This window comes from Tigriopus californicus, chromosome 8, assembly GCF_007210705.1.
Source record: "Tigriopus californicus strain San Diego chromosome 8, Tcal_SD_v2.1, whole genome shotgun sequence".
NCBI classification, from domain to species: domain Eukaryota; kingdom Metazoa; phylum Arthropoda; class Copepoda; order Harpacticoida; family Harpacticidae; genus Tigriopus; species Tigriopus californicus.
The window spans coordinates 3,688,212-3,710,854 of record NC_081447.1 but is presented as its reverse complement, the minus strand read 5'-3'; the positions used below and the strand labels follow the sequence as shown (position 1 = coordinate 3,710,854).

At 43.5% G+C, this 22,643-nt stretch overlaps 1 protein-coding gene across 1 annotated transcript in view; it reads left to right on the top strand.

Annotated features, from left to right (window-relative positions):
- LOC131885672 (zwei Ig domain protein zig-8-like) overlaps positions 1-22,469 on the top strand; it is a 29,617-nt gene extending 7,148 nt beyond the window's left edge. The window contains exons 3-7 of the mRNA XM_059233787.1: positions 1,491-1,699; positions 8,829-9,048; positions 18,674-18,923; positions 21,880-22,019; positions 22,090-22,469. Of these exons, the coding sequence (XP_059089770.1) occupies positions 1,491-1,699; positions 8,829-9,048; positions 18,674-18,923; positions 21,880-22,019; positions 22,090-22,298 (1,028 nt within the window). The 3' untranslated portion in view covers positions 22,299-22,469. The remainder of the gene's footprint in view (positions 1-1,490; positions 1,700-8,828; positions 9,049-18,673; positions 18,924-21,879; positions 22,020-22,089) is intronic.
- Positions 22,470-22,643: the final 174 nt, after the last annotated feature.

The window sequence follows — 22,643 nt, the reverse complement described above, 5'->3', positions numbered from 1 at the left end:
TTGGAGTCCTCCCATTGCTTTCTCTCTCCTCCGTCTCTCCTGTTCTGTTTTGGACCTCTGTCGAGGACAGTTTTGAAGGGTCTTTCACTCATGAAATATTCCGAGCTTTTCCGGTTGTTTCTCTGGCTTTGGGTCCAGTAATCGTGGTTCTTTTCAACACTCCCTGAGATCTACAGATTTCTATGGCAATGCGAACGAGCGAAAGAAAGAAAAGAATATGTAAAGATGGCCGCCAACTCGTGTGTGCCATGACGACCAACAAGTCGAACCTCTCCCGGAGCTTTTCAGACCCCCCTGATGCTTGCTTTGCCGACTAGCTTCTGCCAGACAAAGTCGCTACTATTCTTCGGCCTACCACTGACTGTACGATACTTTGGGAGTTTAGGAGCTGACTGACAACACGGCTATGCTGCATGTATCCTTGGGCTTTTGGGCTGCGCTTACGTACATACTACCTTCTCTGCATAATTTTGCCATCCATTCAAATCCCTGAACTAATGAGGCCAATTTTTCTAGCTTGAACATCTGTCAAGTAAGTAATGTTTGTCTGGATAAAATGCTCTCGAGCTCTTAGCCCGTCGCAGCCCGGCTTCCTGTCAGGAATCATTTTGGCATTCCCTTCAAGATAATCTTCAAGAGAGCTTGTTCTACATAGACGTACGAGGGTTTCCACCGAACAAATAGGGAAGGATATCAAGGCAGATAGGTTCAGAAATTGGCCAGAAAGATCATCAAACATTCATGATCTCTCACCATTTCCCATCCGGGGCACGAGTTTAGTACCTTGCCTCCGAGCACAGATACAGTATCGCTGCTGAAGAACCAGGTTGTAATCCGAATGCTGTTTTCTTTCGGGGGATCAAAATGCGAGGCCATCCAGTGCCAGCCAATTTAAACCTGGCCTTTTTGGTGTGGTAAAAGAGCGATGGCTCGTTTTAAGACCGGTAACTCTGTAGTAATCATATCTATGCTTGTAGGTTAAAGATCAGCCTTTTCCTCCTTCCTTCGTTTCCAATCCATTGTCGTGAGCAAACGAAAACGGGAACATTGTAAGTGGGAACTTCCCAAGGAGAAGAGGCAAAATGAAAGTCTCTCAGCCTTCATTTTGGAAGGTGGTAAGGGGTTAGTTGGTTGGTTGGTTGGTTGGTTGGTTGGATAGACGGTGGCAATCTTCTTTCCTCCTCCTTCTCTTCTTCCATCAATATTCAGGGATCTGCCATGCTCTTAATCGATTTTCACTTAAGTTACGAGCTCATTAAATAGGATTTTCTGATCCCAAGAAAGCGGCTTGCTTGGCCTCATCGCATTTTTGCTCCGGCAGATTTGAAGGAGTTGGCGAGAGAAAGCGAAAACCTCGAAGGTTCTTAGAACTGGTTTTAAATGGACCCGCTTTGCGGAACTCTTTCTTGTTTCTGTTCCATTTAACTTGAAGAAGGGGGTGAACTTATGAACTGTCTGTTTCTTCATATTTGTACTCATTTCGGTTCCAGCTTCCAGCATTGGGTTGGCCAAAGAGTCCGGAGATGCCCCACATCTGACTCAGATCCGTCATCAAGGCACCAAGGCTTTTGAGGCCATGTCCCAAAGGCGGGCCAAGATCCGACCCCAATTCGTGGATGTGAATGCCACCACAGTTATTGGACAACTCAAAGGGACCATCATTCTGGATTGCAACATCTTCATGCTTCAAGACCACACGGTAAGCTAATCAGTTAGCCAACTTTGAGGGTTATTCTCTTAAGGCCAAATGAACGGTTAAGAGGTGGTTTGATGCCAATCCATTTTGGTAAATTTAAGGGCTTTTTGACGTTGCAATGGAAGTATTATTTGATTTTAAAAGTAAACGCTGGAAGCATTTGGCTTATAAGCAACAGAAACCTGCTCATGTTTGAAAAGGTCAGATCTTATCCCTGGATCGAGTTTCATTGACTTTTAAGCAACAAAAAATGTCATTAGCCCACTGTGCACCTATGATCCAAATATGAAATGAGGTCGTGCAATTGAAGTATCAAGTACTGAATTCATTGAATGTTTTATGAATGGATCGCTTCGAAGGCCATTATGAGCACTTTAGGTGATGGGGTGGAAATCAAGGCTCTGCCACAGGATACTAAAACTAAGGCCAAAATGAAATGGGTCTTCGTATCTGGGCTGGTTGCAACCAGAATTGTAAATGTGCATTGAGTTCGTTGGAAATGATTGCTTGGTCGGCTAATGCAAGAGAAACTTTTCTTTTTCGTGAATTGCGAACCCATTGCCAGGATAATTCTGGAGTTTAGTCGTCCTCGCTTACGTGGAACAGGTCTTCTGGTTAAATGTCAAACATAACTCATCCATGGAACACCTACTAAGATGGAAGAAATAAATCACTGGGGCCCAATTCTTCTCTCTCGAAGAAAGTGGAACAGCTTGCTTGCTTCCCAAAGAAAGTGGGTTCAACCAGCCTCAAGTTCCGGAAACAACAAAAAGCTACTAGAAATTTTAAGCGCTACTCACGGTGTTGTCAACAAATTGTGATTATTTTATGCTGACATTGGCCTTGGCAGTTCCGGGACCGCACTTAAGGGTCTCTTCCATTTCCCCCTCTCCAAGCGTTTGTCGATCACGTGAGCATTCCTCCGTTTCATTTGCACGAAATCACTCAAAACTCTAAACAAGTCCTGTCCAAAGTGGCCTCCTCAACAATGCGTAGAGCTGTGCTGGATCTCCAGCGTTCCAATGTTCCACGCTGGTCACATGCAAACTCACTCAAGCAGTCCCTCGCATTTCCCACCTCTTTCGTTTCCACTGCCTTCATCCTTGGACGGGGCTGGACCACTCTGGAACGAACCTCCTCCATACCCCCTGAGCTGATCCAACAGTGTTGACAGGTAGTTGAACTTGGAACTATTTGTTAATGGATCCAAGTAATTGATCACGGTAGGAAATGGCTTGGTGTTACAAGAGTCCTATGACATCAAAATACTGTAGTGTCAAAAACCAACAGAAACCATCAGAGAAGTACTATGTTCCACGATCTGGTGGGAAAACAGACCTTGACGTTCCATTCTAGGAAAATCTCAATGGAAAACGACTGAGAAGAGATCAAAACTTCTAGCTTGTCTAAATTGCGCCAGCCTTTGAACAGGAAATTAAGGTCGAAATTTCAACACCAAAACTTAGCAAGCACTTTTCCAGAAAAAACTTTGGTACGCGTACATCCTAGAGCAACGGGTTCGAGTAAAACCCGGAAAAATCATCCCTCGCTCGATTGGAGAATTACCGCAAAGTGGGCAACACAAAGCTAACTCAAGTGTAATTAGTCTTTTTACACTATGGCCTTCCCAAAAGAGCCCTAAACGCGATATGTATGACAGGATCAAAAAGAGGGGAGCAATTGTGATTTGAGGCCAATTATCGATCCAAACTCGTCGGCTCGTCCTCATACTCGAAATCAAATGACTGACATAATTGCTGAGAAGTCTCGATTCTCCAAGAACTCCTCGGAGCGTGACAAACAGAGAGAGATTGACTTGTTTATCAAGGGCCACACTATACCCGAACACAAAAAACTAATGCCTTCATGATTCAGAGTTTAGCTAGATGTTTGACGGAAGCAGAAGCTTGATATTAAATAAACGCAAATATAAGGCTCTAAGCGTAAATTCTATTCTAATTGGATCACCATCCACTTAAATTACGGACCACCACAACGGAAGCTGTGGCCTTGCTCTCAAAAGCTCAATGAGCATACTTCTACGTACGTACAAACAGTAGCAAACATGCTTCTCAAAGTAGCGGTATTTGTATTCAGGCATAGAAAGAGCTCCACCATTAGTTTGGCAAATCATGGCGTAATCTTGGTATGAATGCCAAATTTGCGAGAAAAATATCACGTGGTCATGCGATTTCATGATTACCTTGATTGCTTTGGAACCTCCACGTAGTAGCAACCAACAAAACGAGAGTTTGTGGCTTTCTAGGCGTTCTATCGTTCGTCATTCCATAACCAGAACTGGTTACTTACCAACACAAGTGGCCAACATTCGGTTCAGATTATAAACCGGACGAGACGCAAGATGTGTTCCAATATATCTGACCCATTTCCCTTTTGGTCAGGGACATTCCACTGAAACCGTTGCTAATATGCCCACTACTCTTGTCCGGGCCATTTCCAATATTGAAGCCAACTGTTCATCCCAACTTTGGTCTTCTCTGGCCGTTTGAGAGCTTGCCTCGTCTATATGTGTACTTGATTTCCAGCTGGAAAAGTGGAAAAGACCCAATGTGTCGTTAGGGAAAACAAACACCCTGATATCTGTTCCTCGTTCCAAGGCGTGCTTGAAAGCTCGTGTGGAGGGTAGGGATAGGGTAGATAAGACCTCGACTTGCTACAGGACTTTTAATTAATCTGAGACAAAACGTAATCATTTGATCCTGTTCTAGTCTATTTACCTTGTGACTGATGGTGATTAAGCTCTGGAACAGGGCAAACTTCACCTCCTCGTTCCTTTTCCCTCCTCCCCTCATTCAGAGTATAATAAATCAGGGAGCTTTTTTGCACTCGTATTCCCTACCAAAACGTGTCCCTCGACAGGGCAAAACACTTCGTATCACTCACTCGAACCATCCAGAGTGAAACAAGTGAAGGGAGAATTGAATTCTAACCCCTGCTGTCTGTTGAATCTCTTCCAATTTCAACCCTTGTATCAACCTTTTTCCCACCCGACTGGGTGCTCCCTCCCCCAATGGAAACGCCGAGTTTTGGGTCCCTGCGGGTTCAAGCAGAATAAGAGACCTGGTCGGACTACCTCAAACTGAATATTCTCCCTTGTTTCACGCAAAATTCCAAGACGGGAAAGTTTTTGGGTGAAAATCCGCTTCAACACTTTAAGACAAGTTTTCCGAGGTGGTTTTTTTGACACAGATGCCAAACGACGACGAGGAAACCTTGAAGAAGCCTTACGATGGGCCGGAGAAGCATGGCAGTTTCAAGTTCATTTCCAAATTTCCCTCGCCATTCTTCCTTGGTTGTCTTTGAAAAGAAAAGAGACAGTGAGAGAGCGAGAGGGACCCCATCTGCAGCACTTTCGCAATTCATCCCCTTCCCAAATTAAAGCTCTAGAGCTAAACTCCATTGAACACTGCATAAAATGCCGTCATCAATCAGGATTTGGCGATGAAAATTCATTTTGCTTTACCGTGACGCTAGATAGCGTTGCTCAGTTTTGATGAACAGGTTGATTAAACAGGTGTCAAAGCCCTTGTCATTCAGGGTTGCCAAAACTTTTCGGTAGGGCTGTTGATTGAAAATGTCAGTGTAATGGAAAGTATCCTCCTCACTTGGGACAAATCATGTGGAAGAAGAAAAGACCCATTTCAGATTCTCCGAGCGCTCTATGGAAGAGTTGCCTAATCTTAACTTTATTTTGGCGCATGTCTTTCATCTCCTGGCGAGACAAGTTGGCTATATTCCGTTTAGCTCTGAATTGGGGAACACTGGTAAACATCCATTAGCAGATGGAGAGCCATGATCTCCCTCCTCAGCGCCCCCTTGCCGTTCTGGGGGCTTAACTTCTGTTTCATTACAGCCTCGATTTATCATATTCTTGCAAAATGGAAATATGTGTAGTCATAATTAATGGTGCCTTAAAATCAGAGTATCTCTTTTGTCATGGAGATGAAGCTCGAGAGCGCTCTTGAAGCCTGATGAGTCACGTAGTGATGAGTCCTTGGCATTTGGCCATCTTGTGCGGACTTCATCTTGAAGCTCCGACCATATCCCGTCGAATCCAATAAAGATAAAGATGAGAATGACGATTACACCCACTCTTGGTGTGTCGGTTTTCAGTTTGGTCTTTGGCCCATGTGAGTGAAAGTTGTCAGAAAATAAGTGACAAAAACCGAGGATATTCTCGAGAGCCAAAAGGCTCAACGATTGACTCTGTCCTTCCCTTTCTTGCTATCTGAGGCCGAGGGGCTGCTAGCTAACTTGCTAACTGGTAAATCTGTGGAAGGCTCATGGTGAGGATCTTTTTGTGTGTGCCCCGGGATTGAGTTGAGGACTTAGCAGACTGGCGGCGAAAATCATCTGCAAAGACTTCCAAAAGGATCTTTTCATTGCATTGCTCAGCTTGTGAAATGACTGCTTGACGAGTTTTGGCACTTTTTCCTCCGAGCTCACTGGGACTGATATTCTCTCAAAAGGCCAAGGTTTTTCCTTTTCCTTTTATTTTTTAGCTTCTCAGCCACGGCAAGCCACAAACAAGGGCCAGTTGTGGACAACTGTCCCCTCGAATGAGCGGCAATAACTTCTCCTTTGTGGGGGCTGTTTGTCTTAGTGAGAAAATGCCCGGATGTTCTTAACGCGCGACAAAAGTAATTTCTAAGCCGTCTTTAGATGCCTTTTACAATGGCATTTTTTTCAATTTCTCACTTTGAAGGCTGCCTCATTTAGAAGCCAACATCTCGGAAAACGAACATCTGACCAGCCGTCATGTTCAGACGCGGGGTGGATGAGAGATTCACGGAAGATTCAGTCCCACCAAGATTCCTCCGTGTCAAGACTCCTCCCGGATACATTTATTACCCGAATTTCGGCATTCTTTTAGTTCTCACAAATCTCTTGTTTCGACAAGGCCGAGGAAATCCGGACCAAATAGAACTGTTATGCACAACCAAATTGTCAGATCTTACTAAAGAGAAACAAGGGCAATGATATTGAAATATCACGCAAGGGCAAAGGCCAAAAAAATGCAGCCTTTGCGCCAATGCACAACAATTCCGTACCTTGAAGTCAAGGTTTACTACAAGGTGTACTGCCAGCTTACTTTGCCAGCCACAATGACCTGGCAACCTTATCGCCAAAATCTAAGCCCATGGAACGATTTTTTTCGGTCCGGATGGATCTTTTGTTTCTCTGAAATTGCTTGGGGGAGATATTCTTTATTACAAAAGGCCTGGAAATACAACTGTACGTTACCCATTATAAGGGAGGGAAGGACAATAACTGCCTCAGACAAAACTGTACAAATGAACCCGGTTAGATAGGTTTGGAACTACCAATGCCATTTCCCCTACTTCATAGGGCTAGTTATTAGTCACGTTCTCTCCCAAGTTGGTTCTTCGCTAACTGGAAGCAAACAAAGTGTTTCGCCTCTGCTTTTTTGGCCTTCTCTTCGTCTCCTTCTTCTTCTTCATCATAGTCTCCCTAGAGACTCCAAGCTATTGGGGTCGCCACAATTCTCATTGCTTAAGGACTTGTCTACACCATTAAGAATCTTAAGGCGCATTCACACCATGAACAAGTTTTTTAGGGCCAATATACTAAAGACAGAAATACTGCAATACTACATATCCGGGGCGTGGGATCTGTGTGTTTAACCAACTCTCTCATGGGACTGATATAGATATACAAGTATTGGCCTTTGTATTGGCCTTTTTTTACTACTCTCTTTATCTTCCTGAGAATGATCTACTCGAAGGTCTGAAGGTATCACACGGAAGACACAATTATTTCCTCCAAGTAACTAGATGGATTACCGAGACTGTAACTGAATATTTTGTACAATGCTAAGTAAGGGTAAGGTATCCCCGGCTGTACATAAAAGAAGCAGTCATTTCCTCTTGGCTGGCGCAGGAAATGATTGTGAGAGATGTTTATCAGTTGGGACTAAAGTACAGATCTCCCTTCCCTTCTCATCCTCGAATCTGGCACAACGTGTCCATCGTTCGTGGAACGAGGCTCTAAGAGTTGTAACAAGGCTTAGATTAGACAGGGATACCCATCTCTCAAAGAAATTACAGTTGACTTTTGACGGATTTCCTCCAACAACCATCTCATAGCGACTCGTGCAGTAAACTCCGATATCGTTGGAAGAAACGATTATAATTGCACAAAACAAATCCTTTGTCTGGAAACTTTGTAAATTAGGGTGTCTTCAAAGTCAACCTATCCCTGACGCTCTTTGACTAAGCTCCTATTATAAAACAGCCATTTTAGGTGAGGGTTGCAAATCTCGAAAGAAACCGTTGTTGGTTGTTAAGTGGGCTGGATGTTGCCCATCTGTGCCGCGTGCGAGGACCTGAAACTGAAAAATAAACTCTCGAGATTTCTTGGGAAATCTTTTTCTGTCCCATAGGTACGGACCTCGAGGCTCTAAAGTCCAAGAAAGCTGCCGGAATCAGGAAGATTGGCGAGAAAAGTGAGAGTTCAAAATTTCTTTCGCTTCCTTGGTCCTGGCGGATTCTTCGAACAGAATACAAATACGGTGGAGGTGGTGGTTGTGGAACAGCTTGAACGACTGGCGTTGAGCCCCGGCTTTGGGTTCCACGAATGGCACAACCAAGGGAGTGGGGGGGAGGGAGGATCTTCCGCCTCGACAAGCATTTATAACAAGTGTACTAGATACACTTCCTATATTTCGGGGCTGAGAACGGGGGTCGACGATTTCCCTGTGGGTTCCAATCTAGAGATCTTGCCGAATACGATGGGGCTGAAATCACAGCCCAAATTGTAATGATAGGTCTTTGGAACGCACGTTTTGGGAAATCTAAACCCAGTCCCGCAAAGTTTCCCTTCTCTGTCTTTCTCTCTTTCGCTCACGAAGGAAAGGGACGAGAGGGTCTTCGATATCAAGAGTCTCTTTCTTATGTGGTTTCTTCCACACTGGCAGTTTCTTAGTCCAGGAACTTGGAACTAGGGACAGGAAGTGGGGCAAAAACTGTTCCTGTTCCTGCGTTCGAGCTACTCGAGGCAAAATTAAAACCAACGGAGCAGCTTTTTTGCTCAAGCTTTGTCTTTTGGTCCATGTTTACGTTACTGCATGGTGCTCTTTCTTTTATTGCAGGTCTCATGGGCCCATAAACCGGTGGACAAAGATGGACTTGACCTGCTCACCATTGGGAATTCCACGTATACATTGGAACCAAGGATTGCGGCAGAGTTCCTGCATCCCACTAATTGGGGTCTTAGGATCTCGAATATTCAGCCTGAAGATGCTGGTACCTACATTTGTCAAATCTCTACCTTCCCACCCAAAGTGCGGATCCTCTTCCTGGAAATTCAAGGTACGAGACAACCATTAAGGACGAGCTCAAAGATCTTTGACGTCTTGACTTGTGTGGAAATGCTTGTGAATACTTTCAAAGAGCCTACTCAACTTGCTTACCAATCACCTTGGAATGCATTTGCACCCATCATGCCCCCCATGCCAAGTTATCTGAGGCCATTCTCTAGTACAGTACGTACGTACATAGTCCGTCAGCACAGTTCATTTAGCTTGGAAGTGGTTTGGTCAGGGTTGCACTTAACGTGGAAGGAAGCTTCATCCTCACTCGTCTTGCTTGGCCTTCTCACCCACAAATAGTGAACGTCCTCAACATAGTCAGATGCCCCAAAGTCTCGGGACACTTTGGCCACGAAACCCAAAAGAAGAGGCATTACCACTTCTCGTGAATGCAGAGTAGTTAAGAAAACCGGAGAAAAGTTTCTCATTTCCTCCTGGGGCCATTCACTCGGAAGTTCCGGCCTACTGGGGCGAGACTGAAGCTACAGGAGTGCAATAGCACCCATTTCCATGTTCCATTTCAAGTCAATGGTCCGCACTTCAAGCCTTAAGAATAGGAGGAGGGTCGTCAGGCACTATTCAAAGTGGAATTGTACTCGAGCATTGGACTTAAGGTTACAGGGTATTTGGGAGGTACGTAGAAGGGGGGAATCTGTGTGTTCGTCCATAATTTATCGGAGTGACCCTTAACCGGCCCCAAAACGGGAGTCAATTGCACCTTTTCAGTGTGCATTGGTTGGATGGATTTCTTCCCTTGATTGCTGGATAAGATAAGTAGTGGCGTGCGTGGGCAGCAGAGGCAACCATCCAAAGAGACTCTTTGAAAGGTGTCTTGATGGGTGACATCCCTGGCGATTTCCATGGTTCATTTGTTCGCACTTGTTCCCCAATGAAGTCTGAAGTCTATTGGGTCTGGCCTGCCTTTCATGTGAGCGAGAGAGGGCAAAGACAGATTGAGACTTTTATGTGAGAAGACTTAATCGGCAAGACTCATTGGCCCTCAAATTGGGGCTGGAATTGCCATGCCAAGATAACAGACCATGAACTTGAACCGCAACCACATCCTTTCCACTTGATGTTCAACAGTTGTAATCTGGGAGATTCATGGAACTCTGGAACTCGCTGTGGAACCAACTTACAACGGATGACGAAATTTGGCCCCGATTTTGAGCTTTCAGTGCACTTTAACGACCCTCGAAGTCATTCTCGAGATTTGAGAGTCATCTACGTGGTTGGCCTATTCCACCATATCATTAGAAAGTGGGGCCATGTGGTCTTACAGTACATACAAAGTACTAGATGGAGGGAAGGGGGGAAGTACTATACATGCATTCAGGGGACTGCAACTGATGGCCGCCCTCGACAATCTAGGTCAAAACTTTTGCTTAGACACTTTCAAATTGTTCTCTTTGGGCCCATGGATTACGTTGCCATGGCTATTCGGTGGCTATTTGGGGTTCCCATTTTCCTCTTTCCTATCTTAGACCAGAACAAAGTGGGGAACAAACCACAAGTTCCAGATCGCAATTTACGCAGATCTCAATGAACAAGAAAACAGACGAGTCAACGATGGAGGAGGGGGGAGGGGGGAGGGAAAAAGTTTTCTTCGTAACAAAAAAGAACTTGCTTCTTTGGCATCATTTCCGTTTTGGCCGGCATCGGCCAATTTTGCCGACAATATGTGTTCATCTAGTTGGAGTTGAAAACTTGGTGTTCCACGACCAAATCAGCGCAATCCCCATCTGTTTCATCTTTTCGTGTCTTGATGTTGGGCTTTCAAGTCGGTTGAAATTTTATGGAGAGTCGTATTGGGTGATAAAAAGATCTGCTCTTGTCTCGGATCTCCGTGGCTCCCACCTACATTGCAATAGCCCATAATCTGTGGGAGTGTGGAATATTTAACGAAGCTGGCTTCACTGATTCCGCTCCCCGATGATTTGAAAGTCCTCCTGAGACCAAGGACCGAAGAGAATAAAATGCAGCCGTTCCAAGACTTGGTCATGAAGTGGAGAGTACGATTTAACCTTCTCTCCCCGAGGCCTCAATATTTTCGGGCCGATCAATCCCTATTCGAGCATAACAGTCCAATGTGGTAATTTCCGTTATGTCAACCTCAAAACCACATCAACCTTGAGGGCATCATTTCACTGATTCCAGATTCCTTCACCAGAATCTACGAGTAGTATGTATTCTGTTCGGGAAAAGGGGTTTCTTTCTTCTCTGAATGAAAGGGACCCTCATATTTTCAATTTCGGGTTTCATATTAGCATGCCGAAGATCTTATCTCCGATGTCCTTGGAACGTTATATCTAGATCTCAGGGTGGGGAACGCGGGAAGCAGGTGACATTTTGGAGTTCCCGAAGTGCATCCAAACTAGTTTGTGGTTTCTAGTTTCGGGATCCCAATGGCACGTGAACGAAAGAGAAGGGGTTTCCATTACATGTCTGATCAGATTGGATAAATGAAAATGCCGTATTTCCACACGGATTTGTCAGAACCGAGTGGAAGGCAAGCTCTACTCGGCTCATAAACGAGTTAGATCATTGACTCCAAAGACGACCCTATTCTTCATGGAAGTTGGACAATTTCACCATTTCAAACTCATTGGTTCACAACGACCTCAGAAACGATTCAATTGCGAGACTGTTCGGCGGTCGTCATAGATGTTCACACAGGAGGAAAAATCTGAGTGAAGTTATGTGCGCTATTTATGATACAAAAGGTGTGGTTTACACTCTGGCCGTCAGAGAGCGCTTTCTTATTGGGAGGTCACTGGAGTACTTTTCAAAACAGTAGATGTACTAAAAACCCAAGATGCAACGCGCAATATTAGACAAAAACGTTTTCTCAGGTTTCAAAAAGTTTTTGATAAAAATAGGAAATTCTAACGTAGGAAAAATAAGTCCAAAAACAGCCTTTTTCGACTGAAAGGTATTTTTAAAGCTTGTTAATGACTATGACTGTGACAGTTTATTAAATTGTAATGCAACGTAAACCATTCCCTTCATGAATAAATGAATTAGAACTCTGATTTAATCACTGTACAAAGAACTATAGAGCCTCAAAAGTATGAGATGCCTCTCAAAATTTGATGGTAACGTCATCCTCTTTTCCTGCTCCAATGTAATAGGGTCAAGGGTCAAATAGGGTCAATAGGTCCAAATGTCTTAAAAACCTCACGAGCATATGATGGATACCTAGTTATTCCTTTTATTGCTTTATGGTCTTGGTACAATTAGTTTATTTAGCAATCTTGCACGGCTCTTCCATTCTTCATTTGGATTGGCTAACAAGTTCGATGTAGAAAGTAAGGTCTCCTATGATCTGAAGACATCATTCGAGAAATGAACCATAAGCAGTTGGTAGAGAGCTCTAGTCCTATATTTTGTACTACATACGCAGAAGGTAAATAATCCAACAAATATAACTTCTGCCAATCGAATCCATTGTACGAGACATTCAATATTGTTTGGCTGCCCCCTGCCCTTGGCTGCATGTAGGGGCTTAAGCCACCATCTTGATTCTTGAGGGTCCTCCCGACGGCCATCTCACAAATTGCATTGAATTGGCAGATTCCAGAGATAGTTCCCTCGCCCGTTTGGATCCTCTTTTCCTCGTCTGTGCATCCGAAGGGAAATGTCCCACTCCACTATGACAACGTTTTTTGATCAGCCTTTTTTGCTCAGACCAGTTTTCTATGTGTCTAGGGTTCCGAGACCAGATTGAGTGCCATTCTACGGGTGTTTCAGGCTTGAAGTACAGCTCCAAGCAATTTATATATCTTCAGTGTGAATGTTATTTTTGTTTTAAAAAAGAGTTATTGTACGCTTTGAAGAATGAATTGGCCCCGAAATGCGCTCTTTTTACAGATGGAAAAATGTGCGACGAGATGCATTTTCAGCCTTTTGAAATGGGGTCTTGTTATGTGCATGTAAAACAATACTATTGTATTGGAATGCACTGAACCTGAAACTTTAGGGCTTGTTTGAGTCATCCGACTCGCACTCAAACACAATGCCTCACATTTCTAGTTAGAACACTTCAAAAGAACTGTTGTTATTATCACTTGACCAACACATTCTTTAGTTCTTTGAAATGATCCTGGAGCAAATCATTCGATTTCGGATCTTGCTTTATGGAACTGTTCCCATCGAGACCCCCAAAATGAGGAGCCGACCCATCTCTTTTGCCGATTTGCCAAGAGTAATCCAATGTCAGAAATCTCGTTCTTCCGAACTAGTGCACAAGGTCATTCGTTCCCAAAAGTGCATTTTCCGAACCATGAGTCCGTCATGAATTACCAATATGTGAATAAACAGTTGGCAACCCCCTATCTAACTAACTGTTGGGGACCGTTCAATCTCCGGATGATTTGAGCTCCAATTGTTGTTCCCAATCTATGTCCCGGAAAAGGAAGGGGGGAAAGAATTGATCAAGGGAGAGGAGAACTAGTTGTCCCAAATACGAGAAGAGGAAGCATTGTTTAAAGTGCCGTTGGGTTGCTCCCAGTATCAATCACCAAACTCTTTACCCACGGACTTTTCTGTGAAGAATATTCTGGACAAAAGATGATGATCTGGCCTTTTAGCTCTAATGGAGAGTGGTGGAATGGTGTCAACTGTCAAATCTCACGTATCTCAATAACTGTACTTGAAAAGGAGATATCTTGGAACACTACATACAACATTACGTCCCCACTCTTTCTTGGCCTAAACGAAACGAGTAAAATTTCCAATCAATTGCATAGTCGACACCCATAATGGTTCCATAAATGAGGATCGACTTGGAGTCCATGGGAAGTTATAACGACAACCAGAAGATGACCACTAAGAAACCCAATGGTCGAGGTCACGTCGAATAGGCTTCTTGTTACCACACATGGAAACCACGTTACGAATTACGAGTTAAGACAAGCCCAATTTTGACAGTCCTGACATCCGTACTACGTTCCGACAATGGTGAACACTCCTTCTTAGCAATGATACCTTGTTTTGGTGATATTAGCATCAGATTTGGTGAGCCACCGCTTGTTGGCCTAGAATTGTGGACGATGCAGGGGTTTCCAGATGGGCTTAGGGTTTTCCCGAAGGGACCCGCGGCTAACTCTAGACAGAAGATCTCCCATGATTTGCATAGTCGGCCACAAATCATTTATAATGTGGCCTACGACGCGTCCTTGGAAGTATAGGAAAGCGCGAGCGGACTGTTAGGCGTGTGGTTTGGAAATTGACTTCTTGCGACTCCCTTGCTCCTTCTCTCTTGATCTTGGTGAACCTCTAAAGACCCACTCAAAGGGACTGTTAGATTGAAGATGATCCTTCATACCCCAATAAAGATGGGCAAGGACTTTGAATACTTCAAACCCCGTTGAAGAGGGACACATGTGGACCAACCCGAGATCCCTGTCATTCTGATTATGGTGGCACCAGGACCAGCTCTAGGCATCTCTTTGAGGAGCCTTTTCCACCTTGTTGGGAACATCCTTTGACAAAGATATCGCGTTATAACGCACGGCCACCGCTTGGTGATGGTGATGGTGGTCGAAGAGTTGTGGAGAAGGAGAAAACTTTTGCCATCTCGTTTGCACATTGTATCTCATCGCCCTTGAAAGGTCCTTCAGCAAGCCATCTACGTAGTGGGTCGTGCGTGGAGAACTAAGAGATGATTAATATCCCTTGGAATGTTTCGCCTTCGTAATTCTCTGAATTATCTTGCGTCTGTCTGCTGGCGAAGAGCATTGATCCAGAACTCTGTCGAGTTTCCATTGGATCTCAAGGGTGATTATTCGGTTCCATTGTATACATTGGGGATTATATGGGGCAATGTGGTTTGTCAGCAATTTACCGGAAGAGAATCATTCTTGGGCCAATGCAGCACATCAACATTAGCCCAAATAACTCCATCATTACTGACGGAGCGCACTCATTACAAGGGTGAACAGCATCCTCCGGTCCATTATTCTCTATCCCGGAAAAAAATGAACAATTACATTGAAACCTATCCAACAGAATGCTCTATATATTCCATTCATCCCTTCTCGTGGGATGCTGGATTATTCAGCAGACAGAAAAACATGGATCCATCCATTGGCTCGATTTGGATGGAAAGAACACTCAAAATGCCTCCTGAATGTATTCTTCCAGAACAAGAGACTTGTTCCCGCAAATGCGAATTAGACCGTCAATTCTCTCATCCGGAAGCCTTGTCAAGCCATAAAGGCTCCTCCTATATCTGAGGAGCACTTGGATCCAGGAAAGGGAGGGTTAGAGTGGCAAGCGGGTGAATAATACTAACCCATTCCCTATACTACATACGTAGAACTATTGACAGCTTCGGAGTTTTTGAGATCGAAAATGGTGTACTTTACAACTGTTGCTCCAAAGGGTGAACGGGGTCCAATGGTGGGATAAACTTGCAGGCACATGCATGTAGGTTAAGTATATATTCCATGAGATTATTTCTGCCCCAAGTCCCCCCAATTGCGAATGCGCTCGTATTCAGTTCCATGTCAATGGTTTGTCTTGTCGTCGAGGTCGTGGTCGTTGTTGCTTAGGAATGGGCGTATTCGTGTATCTGGAGGCACGCTGTGTCAACAAGTCAACAACGAGCATGCTATTTGCTAGTTGTGGTTTTGCCCTTCTTGATTAGATAATGGCCTCTGAGAAAGCCAATACCAACGAGAACCACGAAGGGAGGATGACAAACGGAGATCTCGCCAAGAGAAGATCTGTATGTTCCTTGCATGTCATGTCATGTTTCTGCCTCTATGGTCACTTCTTGAGGGCTGTTCTGAGGGATTCTGAATTGAATGCTCTGCTAGATAACATAACCATTCTTCAAAGAGTGGATTAGTGAAGCTGAATGATTAAGAACGAGGAAAAATGACCGATTCCGGATAATGTTCGCTCTAATCAGAATTAATCGAGTTTTCAAAACTGGGGCATTGTCCGGTACTCTATACGGTTGTTTGTTCGTTCGGAGTTGACAATACAGAAGGGTTCTATAAATTTCTGCTCGCATTTGTTGGGTTGACCAAGAAAGGAATATCAAAATCAGAATTTACCTTAATTCTATTTCATCTAGCTAAAATAAGGAATATGGGATTGGGACGACTGTCAAGACCCACAGCGCATGATTTTTCCATAAGCTGTATCCAAGCACGAATATTCAAGATTTATCCAGTCTGTGTTTATATTGGTTTGTTAGTTGGCGTAGTAATGATTGTGAATGTTTTCAATGCAATGCCTTTAATCATAGGAGCAAGTACCTAAAGAACGTTAATGTGTCTTGTGGATAGTTAAAGCTATTGTCAAAAAAAGCCTTACTATTATTTTTCAATGCGGTCGTCATTAAGCCCTCTCTAATTTTGCCATGTTAAGAAAACAGTGCGTTCTTGCACTCATTCTTGCTTTCAAATGTCGAAATTGGGTCGAACAGTCTCTTCGCTCCTACCATATGGTTGAAACTCTTGACCATATTCCAAAGTAGTTACAACATTAAGGGTAACCAACACTAGTCAGGATTATAAAAATAGTGAGACAAAACTAGCCCAACTTTTTGAATTTCTAGATGCGACTGGAGCAAATTTCCGTTCAATCTTTCGTTGGTACTTTTGTTCTTTTAGGGTCTGAAAACTCATGTTCAAAGACATGGTTTTCAAAAAAAGACTATTTATTCAAAATCATTTGATAGATTTAAATTACGTCACGTTTTAATTAGTCATGGAACAACAATGGCTGATCTTTTGATCGAAATAACAGGCAAAGATTACTCTTGATTTATTTTCTCAATCGGACACAAACGTGAAGGTCCATCCTGTACAAAGAAATACATTTTCCGGAAGTTAAATCGACCTCCACTTTGAACAAAAGTTTTTACGCTCGCCGCGCTCACCCTGAGCATTCTATCAGCCCACAAATGCCCTCGGGTCCAGTGTTAATGGGAGCTCAAGCACTTTCGACAAAGACAATAGTTTGGTTGGTTCAACCAAACGGTCCATTTTCCCCATCCAGAAACGACGAACCCTGAAGTGAGCATAAACACATCCAGTAACAAACCGTCGACTTTTCGAACCCGGTTCCGAAACCCAACAGAGAGAGAGGGAGGAAATTCGGCAATAAAGGCAAAATTCCGCATTTTAATTCGCTCATTTCCTGTCTCGTGCGGAAAATAGAATTGCCTATTTTTATACCAATTCCTAGTCAAATTAGACGGCAACATTGTACATTGGGAATACAATAGAATGCCAAACAAACTTACATGTATGTACAATGCAGCAGGCGAGAACGGGAGTGAAAATTGATTTTATCTTGACTCAAATCAAACCTGAAGTAACAACACAAGCTTCAAGGTTTTTGTCTAGTAGGCTTCAGCATTTTTTCCGTATCCTTTCGTTTTCAAGACTTACTTTGAAGTTCATGGCGTTTTTTGGGGAACACTTCAAAGTGGCGCCAATCTGGCGAGGTCTATCACTCATTCAAAGGAAAACAGTCACTTCGCATGTACTGTTCCACAAAGTGTCGCCAATTTGACGGGCAGAGAAAAGGGAGGGGGGGGGATACTACCCTTGACTTGTCTTTGCACGTATCGCATTCATGTCTCCTTGACACGAGCAAGTACCAAAGATCCGAATGGGACGTAAATTGTTCCGTCTTCCACGAACATGGCGAAAGTGCATAAAAGTGGCGTAAATCATTCATCTTCCGGAGTAAATGTCAGATATGGAACAGGGAACACGTAACCATGCACTAGGTACGACAGGCTTTTGTACCCAGAAGAGGCCTGAAGCAAATCTTGGCACTGGACTTTGAGGAGTTAGGTAGTGTCATGTTTGCGATTCCACGGCAGGGTGGTTCCGATGTCTATGAACCACTTATGCACGGTGTAGTGGGTAAACAGATGCGTTGTCTCATGTCGGAAATCGTTATCATATCAGTTTTCTTCCGCTTTCGTAGTTGACGCTACTCAATCTTGAACATGATGGACTCTTGACCTTGGAAAGCCGAGAATGCGTGATACTATCAGATTGTCGTAACGGAACCAACCAACGGAGGATTCGCTTCTTTCACAACTGAAACTCCGTAGCAAACCGTGTACTATACTGTTACTACTACTGTATGTATAGAAGGTATTCAATTTTAAGAGTCTGTCGCAGAGGGGACACATGTCTCAACCAACGCACATGGGACCTGGCAATATTTGTCGCATGAGTGGAACAAGATCAGCTGTGTTTTTTTTTCCTGTGAATTGGAATGCTACGAAGGTCCTTCTTTTTCCAGTGGATAGGAGTCTCGAAGGCACTAATGAAATGGTTTTCGAAATTGCCTTGGAGGGGGGGGGGCAGTTTTGCCTGATCATCATTAATTTCGCTTAAAGCAGTATGTGACAGTCTCTGCAGAAAGTGACGAACTGTTCATGTGCATAATTTCTCGGTATTTCCCAAGGAGCCGACACTTTGTTGTTCTCTAAAGACCACCTCAACCCAATATTTCTTGAGATTCAGTCAAGCTCTCTTGAATGCGACAGAGACCCCAGACAAGCTCTCAGCGTTGGCCCGCATTGTCTTTAACGCCATGTTGATATGCTTCCCGAGCTCATTGGCTTGTTGTTTGTTGTTCCATTGCAGGTCCCATGATCGAGATTGTTCGTGATCAGGTTGTCTACAATGCCGGAAGTCATTTGGAAGTGGCTTGCGTCTACAAGAACACGACGGGATCCAAGGCATCCAAGGAATCGGCCGAAGTCCGCAAGGTCGATGAGGTCCAACGCATCCTTGAGGTCTCTCGTCAGGGCGGCCGATTCAACCAAGACGTTCCGGAGGACACCATCTTATGGCTGCATAATGGAAATCGATTCAGCCACAGGAACCGACGGAGGTGAGTGGATCACCTCATCCAGGGTTCAACAAACCAATGGCCTTGATCATTTGTGTGGATAGTGTTGCCGATTTTTCCCCCTTACTTTGGGGAGGGAAAGAAGAAGGCTAATTGCTGTCAAAATTGACGCTCCTTTTTAAGCCAGGGCCTTGAAGTTGGTTCATGGATTTGGCCAATTGATGTCCTAATTAAGACTTTAAAGTTCGAATGATTTCTCTTCAGATTACTGCAGAACACTCCATTTTTTTTGCTTTTTACCGCATCACATTTTTTTATTTCTTGAATAATTTGAATCAATGCTTTCACTGGGGAAGAATCAGTTTAGATTGCTGACTATAGCATAACCACTTAACTTGCTATTATGATACTGTGAACACCTAGCAGAGAATGAAAGTTTTGAAATATTATTCATCGTATTTCTAATCAACCATCGGCAAATCGGCATTACTTGTGGATGGTTAAACAAAAAGAAAACTAAGAAAGGGCGCTCTTATCGTCAGAATGTAAAGTACTGCATTATGGAATTAGAGACTTTAGTAATCCTAACAATATATTGAAATGGCAATCCCTAATCATCCACCTTAAAGGCTCAGGATGGAATAAAGTGTATCCTCTGAAATTGTCTATTTGTACAACAAGGAAAATGTACATAAACCACCCGTTTTCCATCGTCATTTCAGTTTTTCTTCCCGTGAATCACGAATATGTTCTTGTACATAGCATTATAATCTATAAAGAAGCAAACATAGCGTGAATCGCCTTAAAATAGAACTGATTTTCTATACTTTTGTTTTATTAGCTATTGTTGATTGTCGTCTTGTTGGCAACCAATTGACATTTTGTTCAAAGGTTGCCAGGGCAAGAAATTCCGGCAGACAAATCAAATCCCTTACTTGCACGTCTCAGCAGCAGTTGTACTCCCAAGAAAAACGATCCAAACTCATTCAAGTGAGGGGCTCATTCTGAGCAAATGGTTATTTAGTTCCTTCCCTGATAAAAAAAAGCTGAGCCTCGTGTACCTAGAATATACGAACACATTTCCACCAAGTGGATTTACTGTGCTCACAGCACTGTATGTGCGTACGCGTACGTATATATAGTACGTACATACACATACACTTCTGTACATGAACTGACTGGATGAGAATTACTTTGGATGGATGGACCAGTTGGACCACTAAGAAACCCAGCCAGTAAGGAGCCAAATGATTTGATTATCTCTGACAACTTGTTCAGATTCTCTCCGTCATCCCGTTCTCCACAAACTCCTGACATCATGGTGATATATTAGAGAAGCTTCTTAGAATTATCCAGCCGTTTTTGGCCTTCTTCATACCGACGCAAGCAGGTAACGCAATCTCTAGTCAAGACTCTCAACCCACCACTTGGCTTAGGTACTAAATGCTTCTCTGTCGACAACAAGTTCGCAGATAGGATCTAGAGTGGTTTCAACTTGAAGAAGCAAACTGTGGGTTTTCCAAATGCTCTTTGAAAACGCGCCAAATCATGGTAAAAACCTTTAAAAGACTGAAGGGAACGTTAGGCTTGTCAGAGTGGAGATTGAGGTTTGTTCCACTTCTACTACCAGGTGTATTAACACGTTTTCCTTTGAAATTGGAAAAGTTGTCCGAGGACACGTGAGTGAACACGGTTTGTTGAGTGAAGAGAGAGTTTTGAAATTTGGTTCCAACTTTGTTGTAAAACATCTCCTCAAGGAATGAAAGAGGTCATAACTAACTTTTTCACGGGATTAAAAGCTAGATGGAGATTAAAAAACACTCGGGTGTTTAGAAAATCCTGTTGAACGATGGACGACGGCCTTCACGTCACGCTCTTTCACCAATAACACCGAGGTGGTTTTATTTTTGCACAAGCCATACCAAACCTGATCCCAAAAGAAGGTTAATCAAGGTCCTCTTGGATCGGGCCAAGGATTATTGACTTTTGGGAACGTGTGCCAAGGCATCAAAATCAGCCTTTCAAGGCCAGGTTTTCTTTTTAACCGCTAGATAGTGAACATTGCATCTGGGTGTTGTGTCGTCTTGGTGAGGAATACCACCTTTTTCTTGGATGTGCGAGGAGAAAGGATCTTTCCTGTTATTTTGGGATCCACGTTGGAACCATTGTTGGGGAAATGGGCAGAACGAAACCTTAGCGCTGACTAGAACATAAGTTAGAATCATGTTGCCCATTGTCCTGGTCTTTTTTGTGGATTCCTAGATGTTCTCTCTGGCTGAGGCAGACCCGAAATTGGATTTGGAACCTGATTGGAGTGGCAGTAAAAATAGATCATCCCATTGTTCATTTCCTTTCAAAAATTGATCGATAATTTAGAACAAAACAGGCATGCGTGCTATTTGTCAGGATTTGAGTACACATTGGGATTGACTGATTTGATCAATCAGGCTCACGAACATTAGTCATGGCAGTATGAGTCAACGAACCCTCAGGTCTTGTGTTTTCAAAATATTGGTTTGGGCATTCGAACCAAGTTTGCCGTGGTAATGACTGTTCACCCTCCGCTCAAAATGGAAGATAACAGGTTTTACGTCTTTGTCTTGAGCTTAAGCCAACGATGTGACCGTGTCCAAGAAGATGGAAGCGATACACATTTTTGACCGCTTTTCGGGCAATGAAATCAGTTCCAATCATCAAACATGTAGTTTCGTAGAACTCGCTTCTCCTCCAAATGACTGCTCCATATACGTTACTCAATACCCTAACAGATCATGACAAGGGCTCTCAAGCTGAACAATAAAAGGCTGATTTTTCTATCATTTTCTAAAGTGCTTTGACCGCACATCATTTTTGTCCACATTTGAATGGAACAGAACCATTCAAGGTTAGCCTGACCGTTAAGACGTCTTCCATCTTCCATTATCTCGTGAATACTGCTAAGTTGTCACCCTTCAACGTACCAGATTGTACTTCATCCATCTGTTTTCTTGCTTTTCAGAGTGAAGACGATCCGCAAGACGGATCACATTCTTAGTGTACTTTCCATCAAGAGCGCCATCTTGGAGGATTCGGGGAACTACTCTTGTGTTCTAGCCAGTACCAACCACTCAGATACTGTTCGACTGACAGTTGTTAATGGTAAGAACCTTGATTGATATTTTGGATGGCAATTCTATGAGTCCCATCATACTTTTTTTTTCTCCTATAGGCGAGCACTCTGCTGCGATTTATAAAATTAGTGAGGTCCTGGCCACTAGTGGAAGCTCCGGATCGTCCTTGCTCAAAACCAATAAATATTATCAAGAATATGCTCTCTTCCTACCCGTCGTTGTGGTCATGCTGTGTCGGACTTTTTATTCGGCCAGTGGGCTTGAACCGGAGTTTGGCGGCCATCCAAGCCTGACCGGATTTTCATAGCTTTGTCTAGCGATTGAATCCTTCAGGTGTGGAGACACTGTCCCTATTTCTTCTACGGGAAAATCGAAATGACTGAACGAACTGGACATCAAGTTTTAAGTCTAAATTGCGAAGATTCTGTTAGAAATCGGAATCCGGTTACAAGAGTAGGGTCAGAATATGAAGTGAATGGTCGAGGCACTGGGCTTTGATTTTTACTGAATTTTATTGTGAGAACTTGTTTTTTCCGTTTTGTTCAATAAGATTCTCGGATGGTCGGTTCGCGGTTGTGTTTCATNTGTCTAGCGATTGAATCCTTCAGGTGTGGAGACACTGTCCCTATTTCTTCTACGGGAAAATCGAAAT